General features: G+C 33.3%; 1 protein-coding gene across 1 annotated transcript; it reads left to right on the top strand.

Moving 5' to 3' along the window:
- The first annotated feature begins 2,365 nt into the window (after positions 1-2,365).
- Positions 2,366-18,219, top strand: LOC105107720 (AP-1 complex subunit gamma-2-like). The gene is made up of 18 exons (XM_011001752.1): positions 2,366-2,653; positions 2,777-3,079; positions 3,212-3,353; positions 6,205-6,378; positions 6,634-6,813; positions 7,934-8,088; positions 9,181-9,271; positions 10,217-10,380; positions 11,184-11,238; positions 12,004-12,126; positions 12,263-12,358; positions 14,240-14,367; positions 14,650-14,754; positions 14,867-15,123; positions 15,845-16,090; positions 16,187-16,362; positions 16,491-16,595; positions 17,740-18,219. The coding sequence occupies exons 1-18, from the start codon at positions 2,622-2,624 to the stop codon at positions 17,839-17,841; spliced, it is 2,634 nt and encodes an 877-aa protein (XP_011000054.1). The 5' UTR covers positions 2,366-2,621; the 3' UTR covers positions 17,842-18,219.
- Positions 18,220-18,795: the final 576 nt, after the last annotated feature.

Consider the following 18,795-nt stretch of genomic DNA (forward strand, 5'->3'; position numbering starts at 1 on the left):
TTATTATTATTATTATTATTATTATTATTGTCGTCGTTGTTGTTATTATTGTTATTGTATTATTATTATATGTAATTTATATAATTAACCTCTTTGTGATTCCACCCCGGTCTTGTCGAGTTATTTATTACTTCGACACTCCTGCACTTGGGAGAAGACATCAATCTTTTGGTCGTGTCAAGCTTTACCCCAGGTCAACCACCGAGTCAATTTTAAAAATATAATAACAACCATTTTTTTATTCTTATATTACTTTGGTAACCATTTAGGTATTGCCTATGTTGACCTCTTAATTATGTTTTAAAATTATGAAAATAACCAATTTTATCCTTATGTTAATCTGAGTCAATGATCAACTCGATCCTTGACTTGGGCTTGATTGATTATGCCTAACTCCAAGTCAGGTTTTTAAACTATCATAATAATTATTTTTATTCTAAGGTTAATCCAAGTTAATGGTCATCTTGACCCCTGACCAAGCTTGGCCTTGAATCGACTCTGAAATCATGTGTTTAAAACTATAATAATAATTATTTTTATTCTTGCATTGACCTGAGTCAATAGTCTACTTGTTCCATGACCTAGAGATGTCCCCAAGTTGACCCAAGTTGAGTTTTTATAACTATGATAATAACAAATTTATCCTAACGTTAACCCCGGATCAATAATTAACCTAAACCGTGACTTAGAGCTGATTGATGAAGTTTAGTCTTTAGTCGACTTCTGAGTCGAAATTTAAAACTATAATAATAACTATTTTTATTTTAATGTTAACACGAGTTAATGGTCAACCTGATTAGTGACCTAAGTCTAATTTTGGGTTGATTTCAAATCAAATTTTAAAATTATAATAATAATTATTTTTATCCTTACAATGATCTAAGTTAATGATCAACTCGAGTCGTGATCCAGATTTGGTCACAGATCAACCTTTAAGTAAGATTTTAAAATTATAATAATAATTATTTTTTGAACCTTAGATTAACTAATTAACCCTTATATAGAAGTATTGAATAAACCTGCTCTAACTCTTTTAATGAGACAACAAATTCTTCACTCTAATATTATTGGACAGGATAAAAATTAATTTTTATACTGTCAAAAATGTATCAAATAATTTTTACAAAAAAAACTATCATGTATTGTCATGTATGAATTTAGTTAATATTACAAAGATATTTGATATTGAGATTAAACTTGTTTTTTCATCAAAATTTAAGTTTTTTTTTACTTTAATTGTTTTTTAATTTTTTATATCATTTTGATGTGTTGATATTAAAATAAAATTTTAAAAATAAAAAAATTATTTAAATATATTTCTAAGTAAAAAATATTTTGAAAAACAAATTCCATCATACTTCTAAATATGCTTATTTAAAATACCAATAAATATGTTTAATTAAGAAAAACAGAAATGGAGCAATTAAATACTTCCCAGCTCATTAACAAACCAATTCCAAATTAACCTCAAATCTTGCTAATTAGCTCAACTGGTAGTATTCCAGTGCATTCATCCAATATGGAGTTCAATTAACAGTAAAAGAAGCTAAACTGTAGGATTGAGGGTAACAGAAGGGAGAAGCTACGAGTTTAGCATCCTATTTTTGAAGAAAAAATGATAAAATAATGTTATTGGTTTAAGAATTGTTTGATAGTTTGATAGCGTGGTATAGATTATATTTTAAATTGATTTTTATTAAAAAAATTAAATTAATATATTTTTTAAAATTTATTTTTAATATTAATATATGAAAACAATAATAAATATAAATAAATAAATTTAAAATAAATAAAATAAATAATAAAAAATATTATAAAAAAATAAAACATAGATTTAAAACTCAATTCAATACGATGAGTTAATTCAAAATTTAATTAATCAGGAGTTAGAACTGAACCAAGTTTATAAAAAAAAAATTGATTGATTCAATTGATTCGGTAAAATTTGATTATAATTTTTTAAATTTTTTAAATTTAAAATAATATTATTTTAATTTAATTTTTTTTAATCTGAGGTGTTGATTTAATTAAAATCTAAGAGCTGAATTTTAGATGGGATTGAGACTAACAATAATGAGATAAAGGCTTGTTTGCCTATGCAATTTCGTCTACAAAGAGTCATTTATAAATTATTATTATTATTATTTATAAAAATTCAAATTGTAGCACGCTACATTCAGATTCAGTAAAAACTAATGAATATTTTGAAAAAGAAAACAAGGAACAAGATATAGAAGACTAAATTATAGTTTTAAGAAAAAAGCACCAAGCTGTAATCATGTTCAAAGGCCAACGACTAAATAAAATATTTACTCTTCCTATTTTTTCTATTTTTTTTTTCTTTCACAGAGATAAAATACGAACACCAACACTACTAGCATTCTTTTTTACGAGTGAAAAAAAATTTAATTAATTAAAAAAACGCAGACACTCTGTCTCTCTCAGATCCAAATCTCTCCTTTCCTTCCTCTCTTCTCTTAGATCTCTAAATTTATCTATCCGGATCTTGATCAAAGTATTCGGATTCTCTCCATCGAGTCCCCGGGTCATTTGATCGAGAGTTAACTTTCATTCTCGGATCTGATTTAGCTCTCGGGAAATTCTCGGAACCGGACCCAATCATGAATCCCTTCTCCTCCGGTACGCGTCTAAGGTGAGTACAATTTCTATACTTTTTCTCATTTGCTTCATGAAATCCTCCGACCTGTTTGGCAGCTGGAATTATTCAATTCTGGTTTAGTTTAAGCAAGAACTGGATGATTTTTTGAAATGAAAGGGACATGATTCGGGCAATACGGGCATGCAAAACGGCGGCGGAGGAAAGGGCTGTTGTAAGGAAAGAATGTGCTGCAATTCGCACGTCAATGAATGAAAACGATCAAGATTATAGGCACCGGAATCTGGCAAAGCTTATGTTTATTCATATGCTTGGCTATCCAACACATTTTGGTCAAATGGAGTGCTTAAAGTTGATTGCGTCCCCCGGATTCCCGGAGAAGAGAATCGGATATCTTGGCCTCATGTTGCTTCTTGATGAAAGACAAGAAGTTCTAATGCTTGTTACCAACTCGCTAAAACAGTATCCGAATTTGCAAGCTACATTTTATCTGTTTCTGTTGTTTATGATATTTTGGGAATTGCTGGATGAGCTAACTGAATGAGGAAAGGCAAAACATTCATGTCTCTTTTAGTTGCCTTAACTTATATGCAGAGATCTTAATCATTCGAACCAGTATATCGTGGGACTAGCACTTTGTGCTTTGGGAAATATTTGTTCAGCAGAAATGGCTCGTGATCTTGCACCGGAAGTGGAAAGATTACTGCAATTTCGGGATCCGAATGTTCGGAAAAAAGTGAGTTGCTTTTTTGAATAAATTGTTAGTTTCTTGGCAGTAGAATTGAATAATTTTTTAGTTTCTTGGCAGCAGAAAGAATGTGGTTTCCATGGTTAGTAGGTAATTTTTTTTCATGAATTATTGTTTATTTGTTTTGGTTCCAGTAGTTAATGGGTGGAAAGTTGAACGTTTGCGAAGTTTTAGTCTAGTAAAGCTTTCGATCCTCCCTAATGAGATGATGACCGAGTAAATCAAATATATATGTAGCGAAAGAATTTGTTTTAATGTCTGCTTTTGGATTGACGCGGCATATAACATGAATAAAAGTTAGGGTTCTCAAGTCATAAGTTTACCGACTTAAAACTAAGCTGTAGAGAAATTTATAGAAAACTTTACAGTATTTTATTAAAAATCTGAAATAGTCTGAAAAGTTCTCAAAATAAACTAGACATCCCTATATATTTTAGTTTTAGACCTAAAATTCAACAAAGGATTCCTAATTAAAACTAAAATCTTTTATAGGATTTCTAATTAAAACTTACCTAACTAATAGGATCCATCTAGCATTAGGATTTCTAACTAATAAAATATTAATTAAATTGAAAATCCTAGGAAAAATAATTCAAATACAACAAGGTAAATAAAAAAATTTCAAATAGTAACTCCCAAATCTTATTTCAAAACCTTCCTAATCTCTCTAATCATCATAAAATTTTAACCCAATATAAAATAGGGCCTTTAAAATCTTATGTCAAAATTTCAGCTCGATTTAATGATCAAATTAGAAGTTATGCTTTATGTACCAAATTGTGTCTCAGACTTTCTTTAACTCTTCAAAACCTAAAAAGTTTAATCATTAATGAAATAAGGCAATAAATATTATTAGGCTAAGAATATTGAAGAAATTTCCCTATGCTAATCCCCTCTATTTCTGAGAAAACTCGCCATCAATTTATTTGTCAAAAATTGAACTCTTCTGCTCCGAAGGAATAGATACTTCAAATATAACATTGTCACCAATGTATTCACCAGATAACTGATATCAAATATCCTAAATCTTTTTGAATCTAGGTCAACACTTCTCAAGATTTAAAAAATCAACCTCACATAAAACTGTCTTTTGAGATGATGACAACTTTAGTTGATGTGTTTGGTCATCAACTGATTTGATAATTTTAGAATACTGATCCAACATAGTTATGCTTGGTTTGGATGACACATCCATACTTAAGTCCTCTTTGATGTCAACTTCAGCCTCTTGAGCAATTTCAACAACTTGATCTGGCTTAGTGCTTCAAGACCTTGAGAATCACTACTTGACACCAAGGAGCTTTTTTGATTTCTTTTTCACCATTAGTAGATGAAACATTAACAAATAGAGTAGTATTTGTCGCAATGTTATTGATATCACTAAAGTGACATTGAAACTGTCTGCTTTAAAGAGAAGAAACCTCTTCCATATTTTTCTTTCTTGCTCTTTTAGAAGGTTGAACAAATATAAGAACAATCTAATTGTTTATCTACTCAATATAAAATCTCTTCATAATCATCTTGTATAAACTTTAAAATTAATGATTGTCTCCAATCTTGCCAAGATTGAATTAAAGACATATCAATACAAGTTCTAAAGTCTAGAAATTCAAACCAAAATTCTCTTAACACCATAAAAAAGTTTGCATATACAAGTTCTAAAGTCTAGAAACTCAAACCATAATTCTCGAACACCATAAAAAAGTTTGCATGTGACAAGTCCTACCTTGATAAGGAACCTTGTTGAAATAAAAGAAATAAAAGTAAGCTTCTAATTTTGCCAACCACTTAATAAATCTTTTGTATGAAAATCTTCCATCATAAACTGGAATCTCGTCATATTCAATAATAGATCTGGTTTTAGTTAGCCTCGAGGTAAGTCTCCAAGCAAGGTCCTTTCCTCTTCACGAACCCTGTTTCTGTTACCCATTAGCCGAGTTAGATTTGATATGGCTTGCTCCAAATGATCTGCTCTTTGTTCCTAAGCTGGCACAATGTAGTTTCCGCTCTTGAGCCTGCATAGCACCTCAGAGGGCTTCAACTTCTGCATTGAGGTCTTTGTCCATCAAAGTGGCCAATCTACTCTGATACCAATTGACGAGGTGTAAAGTGTGGGTAAAAGCCAAGGTTCTTAAGTCCTAAAGCTATATAGACTTAAGCAATAAAGAAATTTAGAGAAAACTCTCCAGTATTTTATTAAAAATCTGAATAGTCTAAAATGTTCTCAAAATAAACTAGACATCCTTATTTATATTAGTTCTAGACCTAAAATCTTTTATAGAAAATGATTTCTTATTAAAACTTATCTAACTAATAGAATTCATCTAGCATTTGGACTCCTAACTAGTAAAATACTAGTTAAATTGAAAGTCCTAATCTAAATAGGAAAAAGAATCCAAATTCAACAAGATAAATGAAAAAGTCCTGGATAGTAATTTCCAAACCTTATATAAAAGCTTTCCTGATTTCCGATCATCATGAATTTGTAACCCAATATGAAATAGGGCTTTCAAAATCTTTTGTTAAAATTTTAGCTCTATCCAACGGTCGGATTAAAAGTTATGTTTGATTTACCAAACTATGTCTTGGACTTTTCAAACTCCTCAAACCCTTAACCATTAATGAAATAATGCAATAAACATTATTAGGCCAGTAGTATTGAAAAATTTCTCCACATCATTCTAATTGCTTAATCACATGTGGCATTTTGGAGGTAGATGGTTGAGCAATGTTCTCCTAAATTGCTCTAAATTTGATGCTTGTCTCTCATTTGGCTTCACTGATTTGTGGCTTTATTTTGCTTTCTTCTAATTTTTACTGCACTCTTGCTCAAACATAGGCAGCATTATGCACTATACGGATTATAAAGAAAGTCCCGGATCTGTCAGAAAATTTCATAAATCCTGCTGCTGCCTTGCTTAAAGAGAAGCATCATGGAGTCTTAATAACGGGAATTCAACTTTGTACAGATCTATGTAAAGTCAGTCCAGAAGCCCTTGAGTTTTTGAGAAAGGTATTTATCGTGGCCTGTATGATTTGTAGGGAGTATTAGGAAACAAACATGCTAATGCTAAACTGGTATATTGCTGAGCTTTTTATTTGGCATGAATGAAATGAACTCTTCAATATGCATATATCAACCTAGTTCTTTATATAAATGCTTATAGTATAGAGATCATGTTTTGGGACAATTGAATTTTGAAGGTAAATTTATGATCAATATGGTTTTTATTCTTTAATTATGACAAGTTATAAATCATTCTTGTAGAAGCACACAGATGGGTTGGTCAAAACATTAAAGGATGCTGTGAACAGTCCATACACACCAGAATATGACATTTCTGGCATTGCGGACCCTTTCCTCCATATCAGATTGCTTAAGCTTTTGCGTGTGTTAGGACAAGGAGATGCTGATGCTAGTGATGCTATGAATGACATACTTGCGCAGGTCAGTTTCCATTTGCATTTTGCATCTGTCTGTCTTATTTGTTCTATTATTGATCAAGAAATGCCGGTTCATAAGCAATGTGTCAATTGTTGATGGCTCGGATCACTTCTGTCAAGTTGAATTAGAGATCAGGGAAGGATAGAGATGGTTTGCGTCTGATCAACATGATAAACTTTTGTTTTACTTTCAGTGCTTTTTTTCTATGGTAAATCTTATGGATTTAAATAGAATTAAACCAAGTCACTGTACGCTACAAGGTTCCTTGTGCATATTTGAATTCTAACATTATGAAGAAATTAAGTGGCAGGTGGAAGAAAATGGGATCTTTTGCATTGATAATAGAATGAGACTTGCTTTGTAGAGTGTATGGGTAGAATTATTACTAATGGAGGTCCATCTTGTTTCCCCTAATTTCTATATTGCTCAGGTTTTCTTTTTGGTCTATGATGATTGGTGATTGGCGGTGTCTTTTGATGAGTGATGAGTTTCCTTTTTCATTGTTCCCTTGATGATGGATGAAAATCATTAAAGAGGGCAGGTTGGTTTGAACTTCCTTGACGATAGTGAACTTCCTTGATGATAGTGAATTTGAAGTCAATTTGCCTAACCAATAGTTAATTTTTCATTGCCAATAGCAACTGAATGAAGGAAGTTGATCCAGGTAGCTAAGCTCAACCACTTTGGGATACTCAAGTCAAGCTTAGATATAATTAATATTTTTGGTACCAGTGGGTTTAATATTTATTTTCCATTTAGAAGTAGGATTCTGTAAAGTGCTAGCCAGTTGTCTGCCTCACCTAAACCCTTCTGTAGTCTTGTTTGACAGCTTGAGTAATCTAATTGGATAAAATTCTATTAACTGGGCTAAACTGTGTCTGTGTAAAAATATTTGGTCAATGATTGATAGTAAACTGACCAACATGTGAAAGCTGAATGTCTTCTCAACCTGATTCACTGATCCATACATTCTAGCTTGTCAACTTGTTATCATCCTGTACATGGTTATAAATAATCATGGTTATAAATGCTCACAGTTCCCTAAAACTGTTTTATCTTTGGGAAATTTGCTTCATAAATTGACAACATTTTAATCTTTCTTGTTTGGTTGATGTCTCCTTAGGTGGCAACAAAAACAGAGTCAAACAAAAATGCTGGAAATGCTATTCTATATGAATGTGTTGAAACTATCATGAGCATTGAAGATAATGGAGGCTTACGAGTGCTTGCTATTAATATCCTAGGAAGATTCTTGTCTAACCGCGACAATAACATCAGGTTTTGTTTTGTAAGACTATAATGTGGATATGATTTCATGGCCCGTTGTTTCATTCCTTTTCATGCTGTTTCTTAATAAACTAATTGCATTAAATATTGTTGGGCATATGTTTTATGATATGTTCTCTTGATTCAATTAGAATTGATCTGCCATTTGCATGTGGTTTTCTTTTTCCTCTGATGCTCTGTTGAATTTATTGATTTATAGGAAATGATTTGGCAAGTTCCTATATGATTATCCATATGATTTACAAAATATAAGATGATTGCTTTATAGACAGCGAGGTGTACTGATTAACAGAAAACTTTGGCATGTTTATCTGCTCTGTGATTATCATCATTGTCTACTAAATAAATATAGGTAGTTGCTTGTTGAAGGGTGACTTTAGGTGTTGATGCACTTGCTCGAGCCTATGGACTATGGACAATCATTATCCTGATATTCTCATAGAAATTTGGGACATTATTTTTTTTTAAAGAAGTGAAATAATAAAACATACACAACTCAGGACAACTGCTTTTTTTTTTTTTTGTTTTTTGGTTCTCTAGCTTTTCAATTTTCTAGCATTGTTTTTTAAATTATTTTCTAAATATTTCTATTTGGAAGACAAGTTCTGAACATAGAATGTAAAAACTCTAGTTTTCCAATTTTCCAAACAATTGTTTTTAAAAATTACATTACTAGAATTTTCTCTTTGTAAGACAAATTCTGCCAACTTGTGTCTTACATTTTTTTTTTCTTTTTTAGCATTTTGCTATTTAGAAGTGAAGGAATTGAGTCTCTTATTTTGTATTTCAGAAAATTGAGTAATAGGGTCAACACATTTTCTGTACTTTCATGGAAAAATGAAAATAGGAAAGGCAGTCGGTAACAGAATTTTTTTTTATAATACACGCACGCTTAATGTTATTTTATCTTTCAATTTATGAATATAAAACTGGACACATGTTCTGTTATTGCTCTGTTGTGCTTCATCTAGATAATAGTAGTTCAGCGCATGTATTTAATTGTTATTTTAAAATCAATAAACTTGATTTGCTTTATTTTCCTTGTTTTACTAAATATAGAACCGAATTCCATTCTTGTTTCAGATATGTTGCATTAAACATGCTGATGAAGGCTATTACTGTAGATGCTCAAGCTGTACAAAGGCATCGGGCAACAATCTTGGAATGTGTAAAGGTATGGGGTTGCACCATCTTGATCACTTTTTATGTCTGAACAACTGGTAGTTATAGAGAAAGTTTCAAATTCTATAATCTACATTAATCATATCTACTGTACTCACTAAATATTATTTTCCTTGTCTAAAAACCATCATGAGTGGATATGTTTACAAAATTCCAAAACTACCATTTGAATTTGGATTTATTAAAAAATTTGGGTGTGTACCTTTTTGCATCAACAAAATTTTTCACCTCTGGACTCTAATTCTTTTTTCAATTGCATGTTCTATAACAAGGTATCATAAGTGTCATAATTTCTGCAAACATCTGGGATTGATCTGCAAAGAATGAAGATAGGTTAACTTGAAAGGGGATTAGGCTTCTTACCATATATTAGCGTAGCATAGGCCATGAATGTAATAAGCTGGTTATGGTTAAGAATAAGGATTATTAATGCTAGAGTATAATTTTCCAAACAAACTTGAATGGTTGTCGTGGATCTGGGTTTGGATATCATTTCTTTTCTTGTTGTGGGATGTATAAGTAACACAACTCAATAAGCCTTATGTTAAAAATATGGGTTTGCTTACATGGGTTCTCTATCTTATGGTTTTGATTTGAAAAGATAAGATGATAGTTTTATCATTCGGGACCAGACAAAAGCTATTGCATCTGAGACTACAACTAATCTATCAGAGACTATTATTCTGCTTTTTCAACATTGTCAAATCCCTTTCTTTAACATCAACTCCTTTTTCTTCTTTTATGTGACCATTATTCATTTTTTCTGTGTGTCCATGTTACTTGTGTTTGGTAATAAGCAAATGGTAAGTAAAATATTTCAGTTGATCTGTTGAAGCTGAACTCATGCATTACTTTTGTGCTTCATTCTTTATGCTATTTACAAAATGAATAAGGATTGCAAATTCAGAAGCTTGTGATTTGCCTTTTTTGTTTTCAGGATTCAGATGCTTCAATCCAGAAAAGGGCCCTTGAACTTGTTTACGTTCTGGTGAATGAGACCAATGTAAAGCCTTTAACAAAAGAGCTAATTGATTATCTGGAAGTAAGTGATCAAGAATTTAAGGGGGAGCTTACTGCCAAAATTTGTTCCATCATTGAAAAGTAAGTTGGGCAGTTCTTGAACTAAGATATCCAATTGTTTACCCTGATTATTGGGTTTATTAGATTCTTCTTTTCTTGCATGTGCTGTTTTTTTTATATTTTATTTTATGAATGTAGCTCTTATTTCCACCATTTCTTGCCTGACTGAAAGAAGAAATTTATACCGGCTTGAATTTGGACTTGCTTTGAATCGATAATGCTTCTTGGTGCTATCTTATTGAGATAGCAAGTGACTTGAAACAATGCTTCCTAGAAAATATTTTCCTTCATTTGAAGCTATATATACCTCTATTGCTTTGGGTGCACTTTTTTAACGTGTTTGGAAGCAAAATAATTTCATTGAAAGGTAAATTGGGGGTGTGTCCAATCTAAGTAAATAAAAGAAAAAAAGAGATGTAACTAATGAAACATAAAAGTCAACACATTCTATGTTACCATTCCCTTGGGTCAGCATCTTTCCTCCTGGGATTCAAACCTTATATTGGGCTGTGTCCCTGTCGCAGTCAAACTATCATGGGACTAAAGCATAAAATGTGATTGCTGGATCTGAATCTTTCATCTAAACAGCAATGTATTGATGTTTCACTGTTCTGAAATCGTCCCAGACAAATTTGTTGATTCGTTGACTTGTACCATGCCATGCTGCACATGTTTTGTTTTCCCCTCCCCTTCAAATGCAGGATTGTAGAGTTTTTTATATTGTTATGCTCAGTAGTATAGAGTGGGATTCATAAATCATGATCATTTAGAACTACCTTTTCTGCTATGCTTCATCAATTTACCTTTTCTTTTTTATGCTTTAGGTTCTCCCCTGAAAAAAATTGGTACATTGATCAGATGCTCAAAGTTCTTAACAAGGTAAAAATGTTAAATGTCAAGTTTATCACTGCTTTTTTGGCTGTTAGTTTGAACCTTTTTTGGGACATTTCAATATTGTTTTTGTCATAATTTTTCTAAGAGCTTTCTATTATCACCATATGATGTGGCTAGATGAATATTTTCATGTTTGGTATTATAACACTATGAAAGCACATGCTCTATCAGCTTAAGCCACATCTTTTCTCACAGCCACCACCTGTGTTCCTGTCTTGTAGCCATCCTCTTGAGACATTTTCAGCTTGGCTGATTGTCTTTGCTTCACTTTGTTATTGTACTATAATCATAGTACATTGTTGCTGCTTATACCATTGCTTTTTGAATGTGCATGATAGTCTCTGATTGGAAGATTGGGTTGATCTTGTTGCTGTTTTTGTGTCAATTATGATCAGGCGTTTATAATCTCTCTCATACTTGACCCACTCCCCTTGGTTGATTTGTTCCATTGAATTCATTTTTGAGCTTCCTTCAGCCATGACCATGCAGTGTGTTGTTTACCAGTAAATCTAGATAATTAAAGCTCGCAAAATGAAGTTGTTTTGATACATATATGGAATTGTTTTTATTTATTTATTTTCTTCTGAAAACTAAAACATGGTCAAAGATGAGACCCAAAAGAATTAATCAAGTATATGAAAGATCAATTCAAAGCGCATGAATCTGTAATTGTTGATTTGAGCTTTCCAGGTCTTATGTAACAATATCTTTTACATATCAGTTTTCTGATCTTAATATCGTGCTTAGTAGGCTGGAAACTTTGTAAAAGATGAAGTATGGCATGCCCTTATTGCTGTGATCAGCAGTGCTTCTGACCTTCATGGATATACAGTCAGGGCATTATACAAATCTTTCCAAACATCTTCTGAACAGGTATTCAAAGTTTCTTTTGATAAAAATGGATATTTTATTTGACAGCCCATGAGCTTCAGCATCTAATCTTGCATGTTGTACTTGTCTCATAAAGGAGATGTCATTTCAATCCACTTTGAAATTTTTTCTCCACCAGGAAAGCCTCGCTCGCGTTGCAGTTTGGTGCATTGGAGAATATGGTGACATGTTGGTCAATAATGTCGGAATGCTTGACATAGAGGATCCCATAACTGTAAGCATTTTGTTACACACGCTGCTGGTTATGCACTTAAGTAATCTTCATTCTGCCACAATGAACTCAATGGGTATTGTTATTACTTAATTAGAACACGTGGTAACAATAATAGGAACTTCTGATAAAAATTACTCCATATGTCAATATTTCTATACTACTCAAAACAAGAAATTTAATTTATTTCTTAAAATAATTTTTTATGACCAGTTTGTAGAAAATGAAAAATCTCTAGTGGAATGTTAAATGTGGATTTTTTTTTTAAATTAATCAAAATTCTGTGTATGATAAGATATGCTAAATATCTTCTTTGAGTTGTGTATTGCGATGTCCACATGACTTGGAAGATTAAGATATGCGATGCCGATGAAGCAAACTTCCATGGCTTTGCCACAATGGAAGTATTTATTGATCTACTTTTTTGAGTCCTTTTTGTATGATGTATAATCTCTAGTGAAATGAAGTACAAATGATGCAAACTCCATGATTATGTGGTCACGTAACCTCCAACGAAGATTGATGACACCCAACAATTACTTGATCTGAGACATTGAGACTATTGAAATAAAACTCCCACCCAAAGATTATAAGGAATTGTGAATAAGAAGTACAAGGAATGACGCGTCGAAGACAATTATTCTTTTATAAGTCGATTTTTAGTTCATTAAAGAACCAAAGTGTGAGAATCCTCTCAAACACAGTTCCTTCATCAAATTTTGGAACCAAGAGTGTTTTTTTTTAATTTTTTTAACATTCTTTTAAAACAGGTATTTATAGTTTACCAAAATAACCTAAATCTAAAGAGCTAATGGTCTGCACATAAACCAATTAAAAATACAAAAGTCAAAATATGCTTGGAATTAAGAAGGCTGCCAACTTTGTGTCCAGCTCAAGGAAAAAAGTTGTGTGCTGCCATTAATCATCAAAACACAGCTTAAGAAAATCTTGTGTTTGCTGCCCCACTGCTGCAGAATATCCCTATATCATTAGGAAGAGAATCCATTTCATATAAAATGTCCACAAGTCAAAAGGAACCAGTTAACACAGAACCTGTCCACAAGTCAAAAGGAACCAGTTAACAGAACCTGTACAGCAGTTTCTGGTCTGTGTTGTGTTGCCGTTTTGAACTCTGATTGACCTGAAACTTTAATGCAATGTATAACAATATGTCTGTAAATTCCTGATCAAATTTTAGCTTGATCCAGTAGTTGGATTTAGAGTTATGATTATTGCTGTCAAACTGGACAGTTCAAAACGTTATGGCAGAATCTTAATCTGATTGTTCTTTCATTGCACAGATTGTATCAACAAATATGTTGCTATTGTTCTAAAGTTTGGAAAAATATGATGTATAATTTCTGGAGGAAACTAATACAAATTTGCTGCTATTATACCTAAGTGATGTAAAATATGTTTTAGCGGCTGAAAGCAGTCACATAAGAATTGTCTCTCTCCTGTACTTTCCCTTGCATTTAGTGAATACATAAGTTCCATGTAGGTATAGAAATGAATCAGCTCTTGATAATATCATTTCCTTAATGTGAACATGAATATTTATTAACAGTTTTTCTAACCCAACTAATTTGTTATAAGTAAATTGAGCCAGTTCTCTATGATGTTTGGTAATAGAAGTTTAATGGTTGGACTTGTTAGTTTGCCGATGGGATGTTCTCTCTGTTTTGCTTGCAAAAAGCATGATGAGTTCAGCTTGTCAGTTTGATCCAACAAAGGTGGGGAACGGTATGAAGCGAGATTAACTATCATTTGTGTGCGTCACACAAACACAAAATATCTGTTGTTTTGTGGATGGTAGTTATTGTTGTTGGTTGTCTCTGCCTGTCTTGTTTAATGGCCTGCTAAGTTTAGTTTTTTTCTGAGCAGGTTACTGAGGCTGACACTGTGGATGTTGTCGAGATTGCTATAAAACATCATGCCTTGGACCTCACTACTAAAGCAATGGCTCTAATAGCTCTCTTAAAGCTTTCTTCCCGTTTCCCATCTTGTTCTGAGTATGTTTTTCTCAGTTTCTATGTTAATGTTGCACCTTTCCTTGCAATTTTATTAGGCTTCTCTCCTAGAGGCATTGCTTTTTTTGAAGCAGCAGAAAGTAATGAGGTTCTGGCTGTCAGTTTGAGTCTGTAATTATTGCCAGTCATTGTTTCTATACAACCAATTTGGCAATTCCTTTTTATTTCTTCATACAACAAGAAAATGTAATTGTTATTTTGGATAATATTTATGGGAAAATCTCAAATTTAATTATGCAGAAATGTTGTTTGAATAATTTCTAGGAGGATCAAAGATATAATTGTTCAACATAAAGGCAGCTTTGTACTTGAATTGCAGCAAAGATCCCTTGAATTTAATTCCATTATCGAGAAGCATCAGAATATAAGGTATGAAGTTAAAATTTCTGTTATTTTACCTCGTTAACCTAGTAAAGTTTCCCCATAGCTGCATCAATTTCATGGATTAGGAAACTAATTACTACCGCATGAATTTGTGCAGATCTGCGCTGGTTGAAAGGATGCCAATTTTGGATGACGCTACTTTCAGTACAAGGAGAGCTGGTTTGTTGCCAGCAGCTGCTTCAACTTCCGGTGGGGCCTCCCTTAATCTTCCAAATGGTGTTGCGAAGCCCTCTACAGCTCCTCTTGTGGATTTACTTGATCTTTCAGATGACGTTCCGGCACCCAGCTCTTCTGGTGGTGATTTTCTTCAGGATCTTCTGGGTGTTGATTTGTCTCCAGCTCCAACACAGTCAGGTTAGTTTGCAAGCTGTGAGGCATGACTTACTTATGCACATCTTTGCAACAGTATTTATAGTGTAGAAAAACCTGCAATATGTCTTTTTGCAAATCATCCTCACAAGCTGAAAGGTCTGATTGCATTATCATTGCTCATTTTGCTGTCATTGTTGTTGGAGTTTGGAACCATCTATGATAACCTTTGCAGACATTAGCTAAATTTAATTGAGTTTCTGTAGGTGAATTTATGTTTTCCCAGAACTGTGATAATTGAACAAGCACCTCCAGCTTAGACTCTAAAATCTAGTGGGGATTCTATCATTTTAATAGCATGTTATTGGGTGTGGAGCCTGGCTTAAAAAGTTTAGGCCTTAACAATTTTGTGGGAAAGGACTAAAGTTTTGCAGGCTGTTCCCTAGTAAGTGTTATTTGGGGTGTATGACCACCTAATCTCTTCAAGTTTTCTAAAACATGAAAGGATTAAAGCAAAACTTGATGGTACAAGGCTTCAATCCTATCAGTTTGTGTCACCATTCTTCACCCAAACAAAAAAATACCCATGCTCTATCATGCTTAATAAATTTTTTTGTTGGACTAGTACTTGTTTGCACGTTCTTTTGTTGAGTGAAGAACTTGATTTGAAGCTATACTGTTTCAGCTTTCTGTTGCTGATTGTGCTTTTTGTCTGTTGTCAATCACTTGTCTAGTCTTAACCATAAATTCTGTTTGCATTTCTTAGGCATAGGCCAGATTCAGAAAACTGGCACAGATGTTCTACTGGATCTTTTGTCAATTGGAACCCCTGTACAAAGCAGCTCACCTACAACTGGCATTTTATCATCCAGTCAAAATGACAAATCACCAATTGCCACACTAGATGCTCTCTCATCACCCTCTTCACTCTCTGCACAAGCAAAATCTTCTACTAGAGCTGCTCCAATGATGGATTTGCTGGATGGCTTTGGTCCCAGCCCACTGAAGCCTGGTAAAGTTGTCCACCTTGAATTTCTGTTTTGCTGCTTGGTTGCTGTCCCAGTTGTTGCTCTCAAAATTGTTGATTTGCCTTTCTTTTTATGAACAGAGGATAATGGTTCAGTTTATCCACCTTTGGTCGCATTTCAGAGCAGCTCTTTGAGAATAACATTCAACTTCTCAAAGCAACCAGGAAACCCACAAACAACATTTATCCAGGCAACTTTCACAAACTTGACACCTAATGTCTTCACAGATTTTATTTTCCAGGCAGCAGTTCCAAAGGTGAATCCTGATGTATTTCAGTCAGCTAGTTTTCTTCTTTTCCTTTACCATATGCTTTACCACAATATCTTTTCTTGGCGAACTTCGTGTTATGATATTTCTCTTTTGCTTTTGGTGTCCATTTACAGTTTCTTCAACTGCACTTGGACCCAGCTAGCAGCAATATTCTACCTGCAAGTGGTAATGGATCCATCACGCAAAATTTGAGAGTTACTAACAGCCAACATGGGAAGGTATTTCTCATACATTTCCATCTAAAATTGCATGCGCTGCAGTTTCTGGATTTCAGGGCATCATATGATTGAGTTATAGTATTGCTATGTAACATTCTCAAACACTCCCTTTGTCCCGCTGAGCATCCTTTTGGACTTGTTATTTTATCAGTACATATTTTTAAAATTTAGTTTCAGGGTAAAATGAGAAATAAATATAAATTCTAACTAATGTTTTTCAGGATGGGTAAAATGAGAAATAAAATATAAATTCTAACTAATGTTTTTCAGGTCAAACTAAAATAGAAATCTGGCTACTTATAAGTAGGAGTATGACTTTTGGATAAAAGCAACAAATTTTGTTTGTGTACTGTGGAAATTTATGTCAATCGATTTGGTTAACTACAAATCTGGTTTAGCTTTGAGTTTAGCAAATATTCTCTAAAAAACGAGTACTTCCTGGCCCACCTAGATGTTTCATATGGAGCCATTGCCCAGCCTTATAATTGAATCAGCTTTCATTGAACTAGTAGCTCCTATTGGATTGTGATTTTATGAATGAGGGTTCAACGAGCGACTTGAATTACTTTGATGTATCATTTTGAACTGCTGTCAACTTGAGTAGCTGAAGTTGCAGGAGAACACCATTCCTGCCTCATTAAACTCTAGCGAAGTTCATTCCAACCACTGATAATTAATGCTATACAAAATCTATCTCCACTGAGACAGCATTTTATGATGGTGACCTGTGAGACGACATTGGAGATCTCTCTTTGGTTGGCTGATTAACATGTTTGGTTTTTGTTCTAGGCTTTTATTTATTCTTCCCTTTCTCCAGTAATGCTCAAGTTTTGGTGCTATGGCAATTGAAATGTCCAAGTAGTTACTGTATTTGTAGCTCGGGAACAAGCCTATCCAGTAAACGTTAATTCAAGCAGACACAGCATCATGCTTTATTTAGAAGCTTGACATGTGAGCGGAGTTTACTGGAATATTAAATGATGTTTCTGAATTCTCAACAAAAGTTTATTTAAGCTTCTTGGGATTAGGGAAAACTGCTATATTGGTCCATTTTGTTTGCCTGGGTCATGTTTCACATTTCATTTTATTTACATATTAAGTTATTGATGATATTGGATCGTTATGAAAATCATATTGTTTTCAGAAATCTCTCGTGATGCGCACGAGGATGTCATACAAGTTTGACAACAAAGTTACGTTGGAGGAAGGACAGATCAACAATTTCCCCCAGGATTTGGGAAGTTAGTCGAACTAGAAAAATGCTGACGATGCCCATTTACAGGCTCCTATTTTTTTGTCGACTGAGAAGCTCCTTCTCACTGTTTGTAGTGATAGCTAAATCCTTCTTTTGTATTCATCTATATGGATGAAATATGGCTAATAGCAGTTGGAATGGGATTTTGCTCGAGTTTGAAACATGTCCGTCTCATAAAATTTTGTGTTTTAGGTGAAAATATTTCTGTATGAGAATTGAATTAAATTTTGGCTTCGAGGTGAATAGAGAAGGGAATTCGTGCTATACTGGAGTTGGTAACTTGAGTTTCTCCTGTGATTTAACTTGTTTCTAGTCTTGTTTATCAAGATCAAAGTTGGTCAATATTATTTGCATACGTGTTCTACTGTAGGTGATCGTAGTTCGCTGTGTTTCTTAATGCTTGCAACAGATCACGATTTCCTTTGATCTGAACTATGCTAGAGATGAGATGCCCTTTTGCTCTGCAAGTCATCCAAGCGCTTTACAGAACTGTTTGGCCAGGCCGGTCAGTTATATATTGTTTGTTTTAGTAATGTTTTAGTATTGTTCATCAAAGAAACTGGAGACAAAACTGAAGTGCATTCATATAGATCGGTTCATTTGTCCATTATCCGTTCACATGATCTCTCTCTCTCTCTCTCTCTATATATATATATATATATATATATATATATATGAAGGCTCCTCCACCACCAAATCAACACAACCATCATTATTATATACTCGGCCTTAAATTTCCCTATTTACAAGGGATAAGCCTATAAGGGGATAGCGTGGGTCATTATTATATACTCGTCCTTAAATTTCCTCATTTACAAGGGATAAGCCGGGATAAGCCTATAAGGGGATAGCGTGGGAAAACCAAGAATCCTTTAGACAATGAGCTTTCTCGTGCATGAAATGCAAGAAGGCCTTGGTGGTCCAGTGGATAGCCATAGTATGGGA

Source organism: Populus euphratica, unplaced genomic scaffold (assembly GCF_000495115.2).
Source record: "Populus euphratica unplaced genomic scaffold, PopEup_1.0 scaffold167.1, whole genome shotgun sequence".
Taxonomy (NCBI): Eukaryota; Viridiplantae; Streptophyta; class Magnoliopsida; order Malpighiales; family Salicaceae; genus Populus; species Populus euphratica.